Raw genomic sequence first — 21,907 nt, 5'->3', positions numbered from 1 at the left:
CCAATCCAACCAAACCAACCAATCCAACCAATCCAACCAATCCAACCAATCCAACCAATCCAACCAATCCAACCAATCCAACCAATCCAACCAATCCAACCAATCCAACCAATCCAACCAATCCAACCAATCCAACCAATCCAACCAATCCAACCAATCCAACCAATCCAACCAATCCAACCAATCCAACCAATCCAACCAATCCAACCAATCCAACCAATCCAACCAATCCAACCAATCCAACCAATCCAACCAATCCAACCAATCCAACCAATCCAACCAATCCAACCAATCCAACCAATCCAACCAATCCAACCAATCCAACCAATCCAACCAATCCAACCAATCCAACCAATCCAACCAATCCAACCAATCCAACCAATCCAACCAATCCAACCAATCCAACCAATCCAACCAATCCAACCAATCCAACCAATCCAACCAATCCAACCAATCCAACCAATCCAACCAATCCAACCAATCCAACCAATCCAACCAATCCAACCAATCCAACCAATCCAACCAATCCAACCAATCCAACCAATCCAACCAATCCAACCAATCCAACCAATCCAACCAATCCAACCAATCCAACCAATCCAACCAATCCAACCAATCCAACCAATCCAACCAATCCAACCAATCCAACCAATCCAACCAATCCAACCAATCCAACCAATCCAACCAATCCATCCAATCCATCCAATCCATCCAATCCATCCAATCCATCCAATCCATCCAATCCATCCAATCCATCCAATCCATCCAATCCATCCAATCCATCCAATCCATCCAATCCATCCAATCCATCCAATCCAACCAATCCAACCAATCCAACCAATCCAACCAATCCAACCAATCCAACCAATCCAACCAATCCAACCAATCCAACCAATCCAACCAATCCAACCAATCCAATCATGTATAGCAGAAGAAATGATGTAAATAATACATATGTGGAGGGATCCCATAAAAAACTAAGGTTGTTGCGAATTGGAAACCCTTTAAACAGATAAGGTAAGTTTTCTGACTGAGAGATTTTGAGAATTTCTTAATGATTTTCATTAATGATTTTCTTTGTAATGGCAAGATTTAAGCCCATGACCAGTGGTATGAATACCATATCCATGACCTTGGCACCCAGATTTATGCCTATCACTGTTTTGAGTACTTCTTCCAATCCACATAGACCCATTCAGTCAGGCTGAAGTCATGCCCTAGATCACATTGCTAGCAACAAACACAGGGCTGTAAACCATGAAAACTAACCAAAGCAGGTGCCAACCCCACTCAATACTTGTCTGCATTCAGCTGCCTTAATGTTGTGGAAAGGTACCTGGAGTGAGTTTCCTTCTTGATTCCCACAGGCGAAGACCCTATTCTTCTGGATGATGTAGCGTGCACTGGTATGGAGACTAGTCTTCAAGACTGCCCCAGTAATGGATGGGAAGTGAGTGATTGCAGTCATGGGGAAGACGCAGGCGTTGTTTGTTTGCCCAATGAAGGTAGATTTTACGTGCCTTAAAGTTTAACTCTCCTTCTACATCTTTTCTGATACATTCTCAGTAGTACATCACACAGAGCATTATCTGAGCAAAAGCAGAAATTCTGCGTGGATGGAATTTGTAACGTTCTGAGTTTAATGCAGTATTTTTGGACATGTCTCCTTCCTTTTTGAACGAATAAGGTTTTGTAAGGTTTTAGGGGTTAATAAAAATTCAACATTTAAAAAACAACTATTATTCGCTGGGGTAAATATTCATTATTTTTTCTTCTTTTTCTAGAGCCCACAACAACAATTCGCCTGGTAGGCAGCGAGAACAGCAACGAAGGACGTGTGGAGGTCTACTACCAAGGCGAATGGGGCACCGTCTGTGACGACAGATGGGATATGACAGATGCAGAAGTCGTCTGCAGGCAGCTGGGGTTCCAGGGTGCTACGGAGGCTGTGACCAATGCTGGGTTTGGGGAAGGCACTGGACAGACCCTGCTGGACGAAGTGGCCTGTGGAGGGGAAGAGTCCAGACTGGAGGAGTGCCCAAGCAACGACTGGAGAGTAGAAGACTGCAGTCATGCCGAAGATGCAGGAGTGATTTGTACTGGTGAGTGGCAGTGAACGTTTTAATCCTAGCTGTACATGTGTTAAGCTGCTTGCTACTCCATTTTTGTTTTTTTTCACATGTACATGTAAACGTTGGCACAGTTGTAAGGGCTTTAGTGCTCTGAAGCAGATAAAAGGGGTTTGGTCGATAAAGAAACGGGTGCAAGATTGTGAGTGATATTTTGAGCATTTATTTCAATTGTAAAAACCCCAAATCAGTGTGAAAACTGAGAAAGAAATTAAAGAAAACAATTTATATTTCAAACTAGATCACTTACATTCAGGTGTATCTCTGTTAAGTGAGAGATGGCCAAAGAACCATCATTCCTTAGATATACATCTCACATGACTGAATAAGTGAATTAACTAGAACAAAGAGGAAAGCATTGGGGATTAATTACCATAGCCTTGAGCCAAAAGGTGAGACTTCATGTATAAAAACGATCAGTCAAATGCCATCGTGCTGAGTGTACTCTTATCCAATCAAAGTTTAAAATAAATCATATTGCCGACTTATACAAGATAACTGTTAGAATATGTCCTATCGATCACACCTTAGACCAGCCTTAGAATTCAGCCCTGGTTATATAATGCTGTACCATCTCTAACTGGCCTAAACGAAACAGAAAATGACTAGAGACATCACGCATGAAACTTAACAATGTCGTTAGTACCAGGACTAAATATACAAGGCAAACAGTATTTGTCATTCAACTGAGTGTTATATTCTCTGTGTGATCTTAAAAGTTATACAAAGACCCAAAGTTGATCTAGCAACAAACAATTGCACTAGATATTTACCAAATTGTGTTCATTTCCTTGGAAATGACTTCCAAGGGCATGTTTCTGGGTACCTTGTCTGTCTTGAAAGGATTTTGGACATACTAGTAGCCTAAAGTTCATTGTGCATTCTACTGTTAGGTGACAATCTTGACAATACTCTAAAGTAGAACAGAAAAGCATACCGGTATGTGCAGATGAGCTGCTCTAAATTTACTAAGCTTTTGGATCCTTCCAGAGCTCTGTACGCAAGACATGCATACTCCTGTTGTAATTCAATTAAAGAAATTAATCCATTATTCAAACCAACAGTTGATATTGCCACATCGTAAACTCATCGTAATTGTTGAATTCAAACCTCCCAGCAACTGTTCAAAAATGGTACCTGCAGATGGATTAACATGGTGCAATTGCAATGTTTTTATTTAAAACTTGTATTAAAGGGATGTTTAGTGAAGGGACAGGGCCTTTCCTGCGAGGCATTGGAAAGGTTGGACTATATTTTGGTCCTACTGTTCAATATGTTTGCCAGACAGATTTTTCACCATTGTGGCACCATTTTTGAGTGGCTTGGGTTAATCCACTTTGCCTGATGCCAAATCACACATCACTCCCGGCAACATACCTCGCCATTTGCCCTGAGCAATGTCAGGACAAATGAATTGTTTGACATTTGAATTTGTCTTATGATGCGTTTAGTTGGCGACTGTCATTTTTGAAATGAGAGTCATGCTTGCAATTCTTTACGTTTAAAAACTCCTCCAACTAACAAAAGAGATCTCCATCCCATAGTGAATGGCTGCCATCTTTTGCTGATATGCGATTCCATTGCTGTGCTGATGCCAAGACTTGATGCCAGTGATACCATCACTCATAGAACAAACAGTTTTTCCATCTTTGTTAGCAAATTTTAAGGATCCACTTGCGTAATTTCAATCTGTTGCTAATGTTTCCTTTCACCCATGATGAAAATAGGGGAACAAGGAGGGGTCAGCAATGTTCGACTGGTCGGTCCTGGACCCAACGTCGGACGCGTGGAGGTGAACTACAACAATACTTGGGGGACCATCTGTGACGACAATTGGGACATTGAAGATGCCAATGTGGTTTGCAAACAACTTGGCTTCACTGGGGCTGTTCGAGCATCAGCCGGGGCCGAATTTGGGCAAGGTATCCAACTTGAGTATAAACCTCTTCCCAGATCCTTCAAAATCTGCTAGAATGTTTTTCGAGGATGAAGGAATGCATAGCTTGCTGCAGTGGTGTAAGGGGGATGCCCTTCCAAAAGAGTTCCATGCCCACGGGTGTCCCTCAGGTGCCCCATGGCTAGAAATAGCCATGTACATGTACAGTACAAGCTGTGGTTCATCAGCTTTGGGTGCTCCCCTTCAGAAATTGTGTGCACTCACAGGAGCTCCCCACCCAGAAGTATTGCCTTAGTTACGTCATCAGGTTGGTACTGCAGATTAAGTATTAAAAGGAATGCACTGTTGCTTCACTGCAAAGGGAAGATTTTGAATGTTACAGCAAACTTCCTTTTTTGAACACAGACGGCGGAAGGGTTAACTAATCTCTGAGAAGGTTCGAGTCAAAATCAGCCCCCTCCCACCCACACTACCCAGGCTGATGAAGTTTCAACTAATCTTTCCTGTTTCTTTCCTCAAAGGCGAGGGTCCAATCGTCCTGGATGAAGTACAGTGTACGGACACAGATACCAACATTGCGGATTGCCTCAGTGCAGGATGGCAAACTCATGATTGCAGCCATTCTGAAGACTCTGGGGTTGTTTGTATGCTGGACCAGGGTAAGAGACCTCTCTGAAGAATATATGAATCAAGGGCAAGGCAGGAATGTTGCTTTTCAAATTAAAGACTGGGTTCAGACTTTCCTTCCTAACTGCTCCATGCCTCATGGCATCTAAACACATAGGGTACCTTGTGCCAAAATGAAGACATTTCAACACATTCTAGCAAATTCTATGTGTGGTGTTGCATGACATTCTATGTGTAGTGTTGCATGACATTCTATGTGTGGTGTTGCATGACATTCTATGTGTAGTGTTGCATGACATTCTGTGTGTAGTGTTGCATGACATTCTGTGTGTAGTGTTGCATGACATTCTATGTGTAGTGTTGCATGACATTCTGTGTGTAGTGTTGCATGACATTCTGTGTGTAGTGTTGCATGACATTCTGTGTGTAGTGTTGCATGACATGTATACTCATCACTGTTGAGTGATTTCCACCGAGCTGTCACACTGTCATCACTGTTGAGTGATTTCCACCGAGCTGTCACACTGTCATCACTGTTGAGTGATTTCCACCGAGCTGTCACACACACACAGAAATACTCCTAGGAGGTTAAGCATGTGCGCTGCACATAAGCAGCCATGGACTATGGCTGGGAATTGTAGCAAATAACAAAAACGCAATTTAGTCTTGTAGTGTTGAAAAAACCCGAACAGCAAAGCAGGAAGACGTCACACAAATCTTGAACAAATGGCCACCAAGGGTCAGCATCGTTACAGTAAAAATTTGTAAAGGTCTGTGGTCATGGTATCTTGTAGTTTTCAAAATCGGTATTTTGGGCCAAAAAGTAATACCAGCCGGGACAAGTATGAGGTTGAATAACACCATCGGCATTTGGTTTTTTTAGTTGAACTCACAACAAGAGCAAGACATTCATCTTTGATTTAGTAATAAAAATTAAACTGGGCACTTTTAAAAGGGAATTCATACAGGAATAGATACACCGACAGATAACTAGCTTTTGTTGGCTTTGCTAGCTATGGCAGTCTACTTCAAAATAGGAGCCTCTATACACAGGTGATGAAGACATACTCAGTGATTCATTCCATTCCAATCTGGAACAATGAGGGCCTGTACCCAAACTACTTCAGGTCATGTCTGGACGCTGCTCAGATATTGAGTAGCTGCTGCAGAAACATATTACTCAGTCTGGGTTTGCATTCTCAGAGCCCGAGGTGACAGTGCAGCTTGTTGGGGGTCCGAATGAGAAGGAAGGTCGAGTGGAGGTCTACTACCAAGGTGAATGGGGCACCGTCTGTGATGATGAATGGGATCTCTTTGACGCCAATGTCGTCTGCAAGCAGCTGGGATTCACACGGGCCACAGAAGCTCATTCTGGAGCCCGGTTTGGGGAAGGTCTAGGACCCATCCTGCTGGATGATGTGGAGTGCACAGGCGAGGAGTCTAGACTGGAAGACTGTCCAAACAGAGGTTGGAGAGAGGAAAACTGTGGGCATGATGAAGATGCAGGAGTGACGTGCACTGGTATGTAATATAAGTGAAGGAAAGCAGTTCAATTTTGAGTTTAGAGAATAGAGTGCATCGCAGTACTCCATTGAAATTGCATCTTATATGAACCACAAAGTAAAATGTTACAGTAAAAGTGAGCGTGCAAAACAACAAGCTGGTCCTGACCAAACTCTATTGAAGAATTTGAAAGAGGTGCATGTACTCGGCTCTACAGAGTGATAAAGAATTGTATCAGCTGAGACCACTGTTTGATATCGAGATCAAGAGAAGAGCCCAAGCATGGCGTACAAAGTGGCTTTTCCAGTTAGGGCAATTTCTGAAGTTTATGGTTAATACTTAAGTCAAGAAGAAGGATGCTTTCTTGTGGTTGCTGCTCATTTGTGGCCTGTTTGTTTTCCCGTGGATCTGAATCAAGATCAGTGATCCTAAAGCTGGTTCACTGTATCCATTAGGTGGGTTCCGGTGTTGTTGAACCAACTGTGGATCACTGATCGTGATTTGGATCCATGTGTAATGAATAGGCCCTGTTCCCAGGATTTGCAGAAACTGTGGTTAACAACTTTTGTCCAAAGTGCAAGTACCTTTTAGCTGGGTTTGAAAAGTTCGCAGTGCGGCTTTGTGTCAGTCAAGTTAGCTAGACACTAATTTCACCAAGCACAAAACTGATCAGTTATCCCATTTGATTGGGGCTAGGGTTTATGTCTTGCTATAGTTTGCCGGAAAGTGTTACCTTTTGATAGTTGATTGACGTAACCCACATAACCTCATTTTCACACAAAACATCCTCTTTAATACAAACATTGCCTTTCATACTTCTTTGTGTCTACTTTTTCAACTCGTTATTAGATATTAGTGATGAGGGAAGTGAAGGAGATGTTCGACTGGTTGGTTCTGTTCCCCACCAGGGGCGAGTCGAGGTGTTCCATAATGACGTCTGGGGGACCATCTGCGATGACAGATGGGATATTGAGGATGCCAATGTGGTGTGCAGACAGCTGGGCTTCACTAACGGGGCTGCAAGAGCGGCAGTGCTTGCAGAGTTCGGTCAAGGTGTGTTAATGTCTTGTTCTATTCCTTTTTTTATTTGTTTCACTGCAGGCATTACAAAACAAGTTGGGGTGCTTTATACCTACCGCTATTTTGTAAGTTAGTATTTCATCGTGATTGTTGTAAAACCCATTGTCACTCGCCATACTATGGTTAACAAACTAAAAAATTGATCAGCCATGTTCCAAATTGGAATGGAAATCTTGTCCTGTTTGTGAAATGACGTCCAAATTACAGCCAGTTTCCAATTAAGAAAAAAACAAGGACCAACAGATTTTGTACAGAAAGAGACATCGTCGCAATAGTGACCATCCTTGTCAAGGTTAACATCGTCCGAAGCCTCGTAAAACTTGCAACCGCCAAACGAAGGTGCAAATGCTGTAATGTGGTATAAGTTAAGCCTTTTTTTGTAAAATCAGCTACAGGTGGTATTGCTTATGGCTTGGATAGAAGAAGATGAACGTCTTGTGTGTTAGGTTCAGTGTGTGTCCTGTCATAAGTGATTGGCCACAAAAAGTGGGGTCTGTGCCACAGACGTGCAGTAAAACATACTGAGGCTACATCCGAATCTCTTGTCTAGAGCTACGTCTAGGTCTTCGCTCCATTGGAAATGTGTGGAGATGCGTAGACAATAGACCTAGCAGTAGCTCTGGAAGCCCGTTTCTGACACGGCCTCAGATCAGACATGAAACTATTTTTAAGGTATTGTAAGGATATTGGTGGCAGTCTAAGCTCACATGTCGCCACCGTCTGACCCTATAAGTGAGTTGTGTATTTTTGGCAATTTGTCTGCGTGCGCAAAAAGCCATGTGCTTTACTTTGAGGCAATTCTGTGCTGGCCTCCATGGTAGAAACGAGCACTGTTACTAGCTCTGCATGTATGTTACATGGCCATTTTATGTGACTGTTTGCTCGTAAGTGATTGCCTTTTCTTTTATCTGAATAAACCAACACATAGTTCTTTGATTTTATTTATTGTCTCTGACACGTACCATCTCATTTTGTCTGTCATTTGCCTGGATCCGTAGTTCTGCCTAATTAGGTATTCCACTGTCTGTCTCTTGAAATCTTTGAGCTGAGAAATTCCCCCACATTTGACAACTATTTCTTATTATTCCAAGCCCTGTCAAGAAGCTTCAGGATACCATTTCGACTGCTCATTTACATTACAGAACTATCTGCTCAATCAAAATAATGAATAACTTGAGAGATAATTTAAACAAAAATAATATTGATATTATGAAGGATTTATTTAAGGTTCACATTCGTGCCTTTCTCTCAAAGGTCTGGATCCGATCTACCTGGATGAAGTTGCATGTACTGGCACAGAGAGCAGACTTGTGAATTGCTCCAATGCAGGGTGGGGAACCAGTGACTGTAACCATGCTGAAGATGCTGGCGTTGTCTGCCTGCCTAACGAAGGTGAGTGGAGCAATTTCAACGGTGCCATTTATCAGTGAAAATAGAGGGACAGTTTTGTTTGTGCAGAGAAGTGTGACTCAAACGTTTCTTTACCAGAATTGGAGCAGGTGGGAAAAATATCTGCAAGCATCTTTATCAAAGCAGGCAGAGTCTCAAGTTGACATTTTTTGCTTTATCGAGTCCTATGTTCACTCTGTGATTATGGTAAGCATATACAGCACTTGGAAAACATAGGAACAATTCACAGTACACTAACTCCCTTTGCAAAGGGACTTTGAGGCTTCTTCACAGTGTGCTTGGATGCACATGAAATGAAATCTTAGGGGTTTCCACAAGACTTCTATGTTTGCATGGTGCCAACTGTAAATGGTGAAGAGCTGATAAACAGTTGCTGTCTTGTATTATGAGTCACTTTTTTGGTGGCAATATTGTGTATTACAGAGTTTCTTTAAGGCATTATTTAGGTCCAGGCTGGATTTTGTGTGTGGTGCATGTTTAGCTTTCAATATTGAACAACAAACTTACATGTATACTTTATACATGTAATACTTTATACGTGTTCTTTTTTTTGATATACAATTTTTGAACAGATGTGCCTTATTTAAAAATATCACCGGAACAACTTTTGCTTGCATTTTCAGAGCCTGAGGTGACAGTACGCCTTGCTGGCAGCGAGAATGACAACGAAGGACGGGTGGAGGTCTACTACCAAGGCGAATGGGGCACTGTCTGTGATGACGAGTGGGATATTAGCGATGCTAACGTTGTCTGCAAGCAGCTAGGGTTTGCAGGTGCCACACGGGCTGTTACTGGAGCTGGGTTTGGGGCAGGCGCAGGACAGATTCTGCTTGATGATGTGGAATGTACAGGAAATGAATCTAGACTGGAAGACTGCCCAAACAGAGGTTGGGGTGTGGATAACTGTGGGCATGGTGAAGATGCAGGAGTAGTTTGCTTTGGTACGTGACAGTGAAATTTTATGAAGTTGCCCTGGTGTATCTGCTTCAAGCAAGAATGACTTGTGTTTTATCATAGCAACAACATGGGTGGACACGTTTATGTGCATTACATAGTACAGGAAGTACTGAGCAGACGTGACAAATTTCAGTTTGGAAGTAAAGTCTTTGAATATATGCCATGTGATTGATCAGTGGTTGAAATACTTCCCACCAGCCTGTCTCTGGTCTTTGCTGGTGAGGGTGCATTTGAACTGGCTGGTGCAATGTAGCTCTGAGTTGTGTAATCTATACTGTCCACAACAGGAAACAAATCTGACCGAGCACTGTGGATACAGTGTTCATATGCAACTGAGCTATCAGATTGTCCATGTATGTGGGCATATTCAGTCAACCTTGTTTGTACAAACTCTGTTTAGATGAGATTTCAATCAGAGCTATCATAAGTCATCTGTCCCAGTTGAACTTTGCATGATTCTATGTTTGAGGAAAATATTCACTTAAGATGAACATGGACCCAAAAAGATTTCAGCCAATGCAAACTATGTTGTACTGAAAATATACATTTCTTGTTAATAAATTTGAAATGTTAAACAATTGAAATTAAAGCCCATCAAACTGGGTGATGAATCCACAAAAATCTTCAGGCAAAAATGGAGCCGTGTAAGGTGACTTTGGTGGTACACTAGAGAGAGCTTATTCAACAATTAAATTTTTAATCGGATCTTCTCTAATAAGTAAAACCCCAATTTTGTTTGGATTTGTGTACAGTTTTCTTGCATTAATGAATTGGGTTTGTCAATGAAAGTCATTAGAGACTCATTGTAAAGTGCACTTATTATGTACGTGTAGAGCACACTGAGGCACAGTGTAATTGCACTTTGCAGGTGCCATTGTTCCACATTGTGGCTGTTGACACTGCACTCTGGCATTGGTGTCATAGAGAAAAAAGACAATTGCGTACCAATAAAATAGGCCTTCATGACTGAAAGCATAAATTTGCTTTGTAGTTGCAAAAAAGGGGTCAAAAACAATGCTTTTCCATGCACTGTTGTCAAAACATCTTTGTAGTAACCAATTTTTTGTGTCCGTTTTTGTATTCAATTAAATGTTTCCTCACAGAAATATGCATAATTACATTCATCCTAACCAGTGAACTGTTACAACCAATGCCTAATTAGTTTGTATATACATTGTGGACCTCCTTTACTTTACAACAACAAAGAAAATACTATACATTGTTAACCGAAGGCTTTCAGTTGCAAAATATGTTTACAAGAGCAGGGGAAAAGGCAATGTTCTTTCCAAAAATTGTAGAGCTTGTAAACACGACATGTGACAAACATTTGTCAAGATCATTTGAGTTTTAGCTGAAATACTCTCTGAACATGGCCTTGGAATGCATACACTACCTGTTCTTAAATTGTCTTCCGTTTATGATTAACATATTCATCAGATGAGACAGATGTGAGCTCTGAAGGAGACATTCGACTGGTTGGGCCAGAACCCAACCTCGGGCGAGTTGAGGTGAAACACAACGGAATCTGGGGAACTGTCTGTGATGACGAGTGGGACATTGATGATGCCAATGTGGTGTGTAGACAGCTGGGCTTCACTAACGGGGCTGCAAGAGCAGCAATTGGTGCTCAGTTTGGTGAAGGTAGGGTGCTCAGAGGTTAAAATGAAAAACATGGCCTTTGTTGCTGCTATATGGCCATGCTCAGGTTGATTTTTTTCTTTTTTGATACGGGATGATATTCATTGATTTGCTTTGTCAAACCAAGGAATCATTTGAGAAATCATTAATCATGAATAGAAATTAACTATAATTATATTAGACTGTTTAACAGTAGAAGAACGTTCACTTTTGTTATGCCTCTCAAGGTGAGGAACCTACCTTCCTGGATGATGTTGCCTGTGCTGGCACAGAAAGCAGACTTGTAGATTGCCCCAATCCAGGATGGGAAGTTGAGAACTGTGGCCATGATGAAGATGCAGGCGTAGTCTGTCTGCCAGATGAAGGTAGGTGAAGGTTTTATAAATGAGACTTGTTGTTATTTAGACACATGTTGTATTGCAGGAGATATCTCTTGAAATACATGTGAATTCTAGAACCTTCATATTTGATATGTTATTCATGCTTATTTTTCCGGCCAATTCTCAGCTAAAAGATAAGTTATATGGTGATTGAAGTTTAAGGGCATAAGTGATTGGACACACATGCACAAAAAGAAAACCAGAGGAAATGACAAAACATTAAAATAAACTCATTTCAGTTAAAGATGTATTTCTTGCTGGTTACATACTACCAACAAAGCATGACAAAATCACACCAAAGCATCAAAAATTTGAGGAACATTCAAGGGGACCAGTCGCTTTTGCAGGGTTTTCTGTTACAGGTCATACAATTTACCATTAAATGATCACTCAAAATCTCAGTGTCCACGTAAATCCGAATGCACTCTGTAATTGTCATTTCTGTTTTACCAGGACTGAGCAGAAGTTGCTTTGTTGGCACAAAGGATTGCACCCTCATTTAATATATATCAGTGATATCCTGCGTGGTGATTGATTGTAGAACAGGTTTTAGGCCTCGAATTTCATTTTTTTCAGGGTACTGCCATTTGGCATTAGTGGACTGGCTGAAATAAAGGGCACTAATGCCAAACGTGAGGGCATTAATGCCATCAGCATACCAAAGTTATGGGCATTAATGCCATCAGCGTACCAAAGTTATGGGCATTGATGCCATCAGCGTACCAAAGTTATGGGCATTGATGCCATCAGCGTACCAAAGTTATGGGCATTAATGCCATCAGCGTACCAGAGTTATGGGCATTAGTGCCATCAGCGTACCAAAGTTATGGGCATTAGTGCCATCAGCGTACCAAAGTTATGGGCATTAATGCCATCAGCGTACCAAAGTTATGGGCATTAATGCCATCAGCGTACCAAAGTTATGGGCATTGATGCCATCAGCGTACCAAAGTTATGGGCATTGATGCCATCAGCGTACCAAAGTTATGGGCATTAATGCCATCAGCGTACCAAAGTTATGGGCATTAATGTCATCAGCGTACCAAAGTTATGGGCATTCATGCCATCAGCGTACCAGAGTTATGGGCATTAATGCCATCAGGTTACCAGAGTTATGGGCATTAATGCCATCAGCGTACCAGAGTGATGGGCATTAATGCCATCAGGTTACCAGAGTTATGGGCATTAATGCCATCAGCGTACCACAGTTATGGGCATTAATGCCATCAGCGTACCACAGTTATGGGCATTAATGCCATCAGCGTACCAAAGTTATTGGCATTAATTTCATCAGCGTACCAAAGTTATGGGCATTAATGTCATCAGCATACCAAAGTTACGGGCATTAATGCCATCAGGGTACCACAGTTACGGGCATTAATGCCATCAGCGTACCAAAGTTACGGGCATTAATGCCATCAGCGTACCAAAGTTATGGGCATTAATGCCATCAGCGTACCAAAGTTATGGGCATTAATGCCATCAGCGTACCAAAGTTATGGGCATTAATGCCATCCCGATTTTTTTTATATCGAATGAAAATGATTCAGGTCTAAAAAAAGTAGGATACACGTTATACTTGAACATGTGCATGATAAGTGCTGAACCAGCAGCCAAGTGTTGAAAGCCTTTGGCCTGTTTTGACTGCAGCCCTCTTTCCTCGGCATTTTGCATACCACAATAACTGGCCAGGCCAGTGATTTTGCACAAAACGTATGTGAGAATTAATCAGGGTAGTTCCGATCGACTATACCGATGTCGTGTATGTACAGTTCAGATCGCACGCGGCGTGTAGCACTAAACTCCAAACACTAAATTACGGCGTTAGTTAAAATACTGCCCTGACCATTCCATTGTCCTGTGTGCACGAAAAAACGTGAAGCTCTCGATATACCGATAACGTGTACACATTGATGAGCACTTGTTCTAGACTGATATTATTGCATGATACATTGAAATACTTGGCTTAGGCATACGCTGTTATGTTAAGTCCTTGGATAGGCCGGCAGGTGTGTCACGCTATGTTTACGATCGTGCTGTATGCATGGAGCAGGCCGGGCTGCTGGTGCGCGGCAGGCTGAGTGTACGATATTCCCACACATACACATAGTGCACGCACGCCCTGCTTTATGCGTGCATGCCATGCGTTTGGATGGTGCCGCGGTGTTCCGGTTGAATGTGAGCAATCAAGGAATGATGTGTATGCCGCTTTCCATACCGCTTTCCGTGTACTTCGCTGAACAGGGGCAGTCAATATGCATGTGTAGGGCACTACGGCCAAGAGAAAAAGGGCACTGCCATCTTGACGGTGAAACATGATCACTTTTCGGAGGCACCACGGCCAAATGGGAGGGCACCGAAGGCCATGGCCGTCATGAAATTCGAGGCCTGAGGTTTGGAGTGTTCTGATAACAGCAGAATTTAAAGCCACTGGGTAAACACATAACAGTTGCTGGCCTGAATAAAGTTGTCAATTAAGTCTCACACTGTTGTCCAATTGATGAGTCCATATTGGAGAAAAAGTACAACTGCAACATGTCTTTGACATTCTCAGAGCCTGATGTGACAGTACGCCTTGCTATCAGCGAGAATGACAACGAAGGACGGGTGGAGGTCTACTACCAAGGCGAATGGGGCACTGTCTGTGATGACGAGTGGGATATTAGCGAAGCTAACGTTGTCTGCAAGCAGCTAGGGTTTGCAGGTGCCACACGTGCTGTTACTGGAGCTGGGTTTGGGGCAGGCACAGGACAGATTCTGCTTGATGATGTGGGCTGTACAGGAGATGAATCTAGACTGGAAGACTGTCCAAACAGAGGTTGGGGAGTGGAGAATTGTGGGCATGATGAAGATGCAGGAGTGGTTTGCTTTGGTATGTAACAGTGAAATTTTATAAAGTTGCCCTGGTGCATCTGCTTCAAGCAAATGTGATGTGTTTTTTTATCATAGCAACAACATTGGTGGACACGTTCATGTGCAGTACTCGGTAAAGGAAGCACTGAGCAGATGTGACAAAGTTCAGTTTGGAAGTAAAGTCTTTGTGTGTGTATGCCATGTGATTGATCAGTGGTTGAAATACTTCCCACCAGCCTGTCTCTGGTCTTTGCTGGTGAGGGTGCATTTCAACTTGCTGCGGATTGGGTGCAATGTAGCTCTGAGTTGTGTACTTTACATGTATACTGTCCACAACAGGAAACAAATCTGACTGAGCACTGTGGATACGGTGTTCATATGCAGCTAAGCTAGCAGATTGTCCATGTATGTGGGCATATCCAGTCAACCTTGTTTGTACAAACTCTGTTGAGATGAGATTTCAATCAGAGCTATCATAAGTCATCTGTCCCAGTTGAACTTAGCATGATTTTACGTTCGGGGAAAATATTCACTTAAGATGAACACGGTCCCCAAATATTTCAGCCAATGCAAACTATGTTGTACTAAAATATACTTTTCTTGTTAATAAATTTGAAATGTTAAACAACTGAAATTGAGGTCCATCAATGCAGGAATCACATAAACTGGCCACTGAATCCACAAAAATCTTCAGGCAAAAATGGAGCCATGTAAGGTGACTTTGGTGATACCCAAGAGAGCTTATTCAACAATTAATTTTGTAATCGGATCTTGGTGTCTAATAAGTAAAACCCCAATTTTGTTTGGATTTGTGTACAGTATTTTTGCATTAATGAATTGCGTTTTTTAATGAAAGTCATCATAGACTCACTGTAGAGTGCACTTATTATGTACATGTAGAGTGCACTGCTGGTCGTGATATCAGGCACAGTGTAATTGCACTTTGTGTGCAGGTGCCATTGTTCCACATTGTGCCTGCTGACACTGCACTCTGGCTTAGGTGTCATAGAGAAAAAAGACAATATCAAGCCCACAAATTACACATGTAGGCTTTCAGCCTTGAAGCATAAATTTGCTTTGCAGTTACAAAAGAAAAATGGGTTGTAAACAATGTTTTCCCATGTGTTGGTGTCAAAAGTCTTTTTAGTAACCAATTTTGTGTCCATATTTGTCTTAAAGTAAATGTTTCCTTACAGAAACATGCATAATTACATTCGTTCCAACCAGTGAACTGTTACAACCAATGTCCGATTAGTTTCTATATACATTGTGGACGTCTTCTACTTAACAGCAACAAAGAAAAATACTATACATTGTTAACCGAAGGCTTTCAGTTGCAAAATATGTTTACAAGAGCAGGGGAGAAGGCAAAGTTCTTTTCAAAAATTGTAGAGCTTGTAAACAAGACATGTGACAAACATTTGTCATGTTCATTTGAGTTTTAGCTGAAATACTGTCTGAACATGGCCTTGGAATGCATACACTACCTGTTCTTAAATTGTCTTCTGGTTATGATTAACATATTCATCAGATGAGACAGATGTGAGCTCTGAAGGAGACATTCGACTGGTTGGGCCAGAACCCAACCTTGGGCGAGTTGAGGTGAAACACAACGGAATCTGGGGGACTGTCTGTGATGATGAGTGGGACATTGATGATGCCAATGTGGTGTGTAGACAGCTGGGCTTCACTAACGGGGCTGCAAGAGCAGCAATTGGTGCTCAGTTTGGTGAAGGTATGGTGCTCAGAGGTTAAATTGAAAAACATGGCCTTTGTTGTTGCCATCAGCCCATGCTCAGGTTGATTTTTTTCTTTTTTGATACTGTAGGATGGTATTCATTGATTTGCTTTGTCAAACCAAGGAATCATTAGAGAAATCGTTAATCATGAATAGAAATTAACTAATGATATTAGACTAGTTAACAGTAGAAGAACGTTCACTTTTGTTATGCCTGTCAAGGTGAGGAACCTACCTTCCTGGATGACGTTGCTTGTGCTGGCACAGAGAGCAGACTTGTAGATTGCCCCAATCCTGGATGGGAAGTTGAGAACTGTGGTCATAGTGAAGATGCTGGCGTAGTCTGTCTGCCAGATGAAGGTAGGTGAAGGTTTTATAAATGAGACTTGTTGTTATTGAGACACATGTTGTATGTCAGGAGATATCTCTTGAAATACATGTGAATTCTAGCACCTTCATATTTGATATGTTATTCATACTTATTTTTCCGGCCAATTCTCAACTGAAAGAGAAGTTATATGGTGATTGAAGTTTAAGAGCATAAGTGATTGGACACACATGCACAACAAGAAAACCAGAGGAAATGACAAAACATTAAAATAAACTCATTTCAGCTTAAAGATGTATTGGTTTTACTGGTTTCATACTACCAACAAGGCATGACGAAATCACACCAAAATGCCAAATATTTGAAAACATTCAAGGGGACCAGTCGCTTTTGCAGGGTTTTCTGTTACGGGTTGTACAATTTATGACTAAATAGTCACTCAAAATCCCAGTGTGCACATGAATCAGAACATGGGCTGTAATTGTCATTCCTGTTTTTTCGTTGACTGAGCAGAAATTGCTTTGTTGGCTCAAAGGATTGCACCCTCATTGAGTGGTATCCTGCTTGGTGATGGATTGTAGAACAGGTTTTGAAAGTTCTGATAGCAGCAGAATTTATAGCCACTGGGGAAACACATAACAGTTGCTAGCCTGAATAAAGTTGTCAATTAAGTCTCACACTATTGTCAAATTGATGAGTCCATATTGGAGAAAAAGCACAACTGCAACATGTTTTTGACATTCTCAGAGCCTGATGCAACGGTTCGCCTTGCTGGCAGCGAGAATGACAAAGAAGGACGGGTGGAGGTCTACTACCAAGGCGAATGGGGCACTGTCTGTGATGACGAGTGGGATATTAGCGATGCTAACATTGTCTGCAAGCAGCTAGGGTTTGCAGGTGCCACACAGGCTGTTACTGGAGCTGGGTTTGGGGCAGGCGCAGGACAGATTCTGCTTGATGATGTGGACTGTACAGGAGATGAATCTAGACTGGAAGACTGTCCAAACAGAGGTTGGGGAGTGGAGAACTGTGGGCATGATGAAGATGCAGGAGTGGTTTGCTTTGGTATGTAACAGTGAAATTGTATAAAGTTGCCGAGGTGTATCTGCTTCAAGTAAGAATGATGTGCGTTATGTCATAGCAACAACATTGGTGGACACGTTCATGTGCAGTACTTGGCACAGGAAGCACTAAGCAGATGTGACAAATTTCCGTTTGGAAGTAAAGTCTTTATGTGTATGCCGTGTGATTGATCAGTGGTTGAAATACATCCTGCCAGCCTGTCTCTTTTCTTTGCTGGTGAGGGTGCATTTTAACTGGCTGCGGATGGTGCAATGTAGGTCTGAGTTGTGTAATCTATACTGTCCACAACAGGAAATAAATCTGGATTAACAACTGTGGATACAGTGTTCATATGCAACTGAGCTATCAGATTGTCTATGTCTGTGGGCATATTCAGTCAACTCTTGTTTGTACAAACTCTGTTGAGATGAGATTTCAATCAGAGCTATCATAAGTCATCTGTCCCAGTTAAACTTTGCATGATTCTACATTTGGGGAAAATATTCACTTAAGATGAAGACAGACCCCAAAAATTTCAGCTAATGCAAATTGTGTTGTACTGGAAATATAGTTTTCTTGTTAACTAATTTGAAATGTTAGACAACTGAAAATGAGGCCCATCAATGCAGGAATCACATAAACTGGGTGCTGAGTCCACAAAAATCTTCAGGCAAAAATGGAGCCATGTAAGGTGACTTTGGTGGTACACAAGAGAGAGCTTATTCAACAATTAAATTTTTAATCGGATCTTCTCTCATTTGTAAACTCCAATTTTGTTTGGATTTGTGTACAGTATTTTTGCATTAATGAACTGGGTTTGTTAATGAAAGTCATTAGAGACTCATTGTAGAGTGCACTTATATACATGTAGAGTACACTTCGGTCGAGTTTGGGCGGTCTGTTCTTGACAGAGGTTTCGTGTTCTCATGCTCAAATGGCGGGAACACGACCCAAGAACACTGTTCTTGGAACAGGATCACACACCACCTCCTCGTCAGGATTTAACACGAACACAAGGAAAAACTCATGAGATTTGATTTTTGAACAGCTGCAGAAAGTACCGATATGGCTTTACAAAGCCGAAGACAATGGAAAGTTTGGCAAAAATAAACATTAATAATTTTCCATGACAGAAATGAATTTTTTAAATGGAAAAGAAATTACCCCAGTTATCCAACATTAACTCCCGAAGAATGCACAAGGACGCTGCCATGTTGCATGTTGCTTGGCACAAATAACTACTAGCGCTAATAAGCGGTTGTACATTGCCGGGGTACGAGCGACCAACCCACGAACAACAAATCGAGCTGTTCTTGAACAAACGAGAACAAGCCGCCCAAACTCAGCCTTCAGGTCATACAATTGGGCACAGTGTAATTGATTAACATATTCATCAGATGAGACAGATATGAGCTCTGAAGGAGACATTCGACTGGTTGGGCCAGAACCCAACCTCGGGCGAGTTGAGGTGAAACACAACGGAATCTGGGGGACTGTCTGTGATGATGAGTGGGACATTGATGATGCCAATGTGGTGTGTAGACAGCTGGGCTTCACTAACGGGGCTGCAAGAGCAGCAAGCAGTGCTCAGTTTGGTGAAGGTAGGGTGCTCAGTGGTCAAAATGAAAAACATGGCCTTTGTTGTTGTCATCAGCCCATGCTCAGGTTAATTTTTTCTTTTTTGATACTGTGGGATGGTATTCATTGATTTGCTTTGTCAAACCAAGGAATCATTAGAGAAATCATTAATCATGAATAGAAATTAACTAATTATATTAGACTAGTTAACAGGAGAAGAACGTTCACTTTTGTTATGCCTCTCAAGGTGAGGAACCTACCTTCCTGGATGATGTTGCTTGTGCTGGCACAGAGAGCAGACTTGTAGATTGCCCCAATCCTGGATGGGAAGTTGAGAACTGTGGCCATGATGAAGATGCTGGTGTAGTCTGTCTGCCAGATGAAGGTAGGTCAAGGATTTATAAATGAGTCTTGTTGTTATTGAGACACATGTTGTATTGCAGGAGATATCTCTTGAAATACATGTGAATTCTAAAACCTTCATATTTGATATGTTATTCATACTTATTTTTCCAGCCAATTCTCAGCTGAAAGACAAGTTATATTTTGATTGAAGTTTAAGAGCAGAAGTGATTGCACACACATGCACAAAAGAAAACCAGAGGAAATGGCAAAACATTGAAATAAACTCATTTCAGCTAAAAGATGTATTGGTTTTACTGGTTTCATACAACCAACAAGGCATGACAAAATCACACCAAAGCGTCACAGATTTGAAAAACATTCAAGGGGCCAGTCGCTTTTGCAGGGTTTTCTGTAACGGTCATACAATTTACCACTAAATAGTCACTCAAAATCCCAGTGTGCACATGAATCAGAACATGGGCTGTAATTGTCATTCCTGTTTTACCTGGACTTAACAAAAGTTGCTTTGTTGGCTCAAAGGATTGCACCCTCATTGAATTTTCATGAGTGATATCCTGCTTGGTGATGGATTGTGGAACAGGTTTGGAAAGTTCTGATAGCAGCAGAATTTATAGCCACTGGGGAAACACATAACAGTTGCTGGCCTGAATTAAGTTGTCAATTAAGTCTCACACTATTGTCAAATTGATGAGTCCATATTGGAGAAAAAGCACAACTGCAACATGTTTTTGACATTCTCAGAGCCTGATGCAACGGTTCGCCTTGCTGGCAGCGAGAATGACAAAGAAGGACGGGTGGAGGTCTACTACCAAGGCGAATGGGGCACTGTCTGTGATGACGAGTGGGATATTAGCGATGCTAACGTTGTCTGCAAGCAGCTAGGGTTTGCAGGTGCCACACAGGCTGTTACTGGAGCTGGGTTTGGGGCAGGCGCAGGACAGATTCTGCTTGATGATGTGGACTGTACAGGAACTGAATCTAGACTGGAAGACTGTCCAAACAGAGGTTGGGGAGTGGAGAACTGTGGGCATGATGAAGATGCAGGAGTGGTTTGCTTTGGTATGTAACAGTGAAATTGTATAAAGTTGCCGAGGTGTATCTGCTTCAAGTAAGAATGATGTGCGTTATGTCATAGCAACAACATTGGTGGACATGTTCATGTGCAGTACTTGGCACAGAAAGCGCTGAGCAGATGCGACGAATTTCCGTTTGCAAGTAAAGTCTTTATGTGTATGCCATGTGATTGATCAGTGGTTGAAATACTTCCCATCAGCCTGTCTCTTTTCTTTGCTGGTGAGGGTGCATTTTAACTGGCTGGTGCAATGTAGCTCTGAGTTGTGTACTCTATACTGTCCACAACAGGAAACAAATCTGACTGAGCACTGTGGATACGGTGTTCATATGCAACTGAGCTATCAGATTGTCTATGTCTGTGGGCATATTCAGTCAACTCCTGTTTGTACAAACTCTGTTGAGATGAGATTTCAATCAGAGCTATCATAAGTCATCTGTCCCAGTTGAACTTTGCATGATTCTACGTTTAGGGAAAATACTCACTTAAGATGAAGACAGACCCCAAAAATTTCAGCCAATGCAAATTGTGTTGTACTGAAAATATACATTTCTTGTTAACTAATTTGAAATGTTAAACAACTGAAATTAAAGCCTATCAATGCAGGAATCACGTAAACTGGGTGATGAATCCACAAAAATCTTCAGGCAAAAATGGAGCCATGTAAGGTGACTTTGATGGTACACTAGAGAGAGCTTATTCAACAATTAAATTTTTAATCGGATCTTCTCTCATTAGTAAACTCCAATTTTGTTTGAATTTGTGTACAGTTTTCTAGCATTAATGAATTGGGTTTGTTAATGAAAGTCATTAGAGACTCATTGTAGAGTGCACTTACATACATGTAGAGCACACTTCAGGTCATACATTTGGGCACAGTGTAATTGATTAACATATTCATCAGATGAGACAGATGTGAGCTCTGAAGGAGACATTCGACTGGTAGGGCCAGAACCCAACCTCGGGCGAGTTGAGGTGAAACACAACGGAATCTGGGGGACTGTCTGTGATGATGAGTGGGACATTGATGATGCCAATGTGGTGTGTAGACAGCTGGGCTTCACTAACGGGGCTGCAAGAGCAGCAAGCAGTGCCGAGTTTGGTGAAGGTATGGTTCTCAGTGGTTAAAATGAAAAACATGGCCTTTGTTGCTGCTATATGGCCATGCTCAGGTTGATTTTTTTTCTTCTGTGATACTGTGGGTTGGGGATCATTCAGTCGGGAAACTTGTCTTGTGCACTCAGATCAGTGCTTTACATAATCTAGTGCACATCTATGATATGTCGTAC

The 21,907-nt window shown here is 41.8% G+C and overlaps 1 protein-coding gene across 7 annotated transcripts in view; it reads left to right on the top strand.

Moving 5' to 3' along the window:
• LOC110982186 (uncharacterized) overlaps positions 1 to 21,907 on the top strand; it is a 102,832-nt gene that overhangs the window by 64,247 nt on the left and 16,678 nt on the right. For all 7 annotated transcript variants that reach the window (XM_087137976.1, XM_087137983.1, XM_087137981.1 and 4 more), the window contains 18 exons: positions 1,368 to 1,505; positions 1,785 to 2,102; positions 3,857 to 4,051; positions 4,548 to 4,685; positions 5,857 to 6,174; positions 7,006 to 7,209; positions 8,491 to 8,628; positions 9,270 to 9,587; positions 11,041 to 11,244; positions 11,469 to 11,606; positions 14,176 to 14,493; positions 16,006 to 16,209; positions 16,435 to 16,572; positions 17,288 to 17,605; positions 19,000 to 19,203; positions 19,428 to 19,565; positions 20,288 to 20,605; positions 21,523 to 21,726. In XM_087137976.1, coding sequence (XP_086994102.1) covers positions 1,368 to 1,505; positions 1,785 to 2,102; positions 3,857 to 4,051; positions 4,548 to 4,685; positions 5,857 to 6,174; positions 7,006 to 7,209; positions 8,491 to 8,628; positions 9,270 to 9,587; positions 11,041 to 11,244; positions 11,469 to 11,606; positions 14,176 to 14,493; positions 16,006 to 16,209; positions 16,435 to 16,572; positions 17,288 to 17,605; positions 19,000 to 19,203; positions 19,428 to 19,565; positions 20,288 to 20,605; positions 21,523 to 21,726 — 3,951 coding nt within the window. The remainder of the gene's footprint in view (positions 1 to 1,367; positions 1,506 to 1,784; positions 2,103 to 3,856; positions 4,052 to 4,547; positions 4,686 to 5,856; positions 6,175 to 7,005; positions 7,210 to 8,490; positions 8,629 to 9,269; positions 9,588 to 11,040; positions 11,245 to 11,468; positions 11,607 to 14,175; positions 14,494 to 16,005; positions 16,210 to 16,434; positions 16,573 to 17,287; positions 17,606 to 18,999; positions 19,204 to 19,427; positions 19,566 to 20,287; positions 20,606 to 21,522; positions 21,727 to 21,907) is intronic.

Source organism: Acanthaster planci, linkage group LG06 (genome assembly GCF_054643075.1).
Source record: "Acanthaster planci isolate LZ-2023a linkage group LG06, COTS_SCS, whole genome shotgun sequence".
In the NCBI taxonomy this organism is placed as follows: Eukaryota; Metazoa; Echinodermata; class Asteroidea; order Valvatida; family Acanthasteridae; genus Acanthaster; species Acanthaster planci.
Note: the sequence above shows the minus strand (reverse complement) of the source record. Positions and strands in the feature narration are given on the sequence as shown.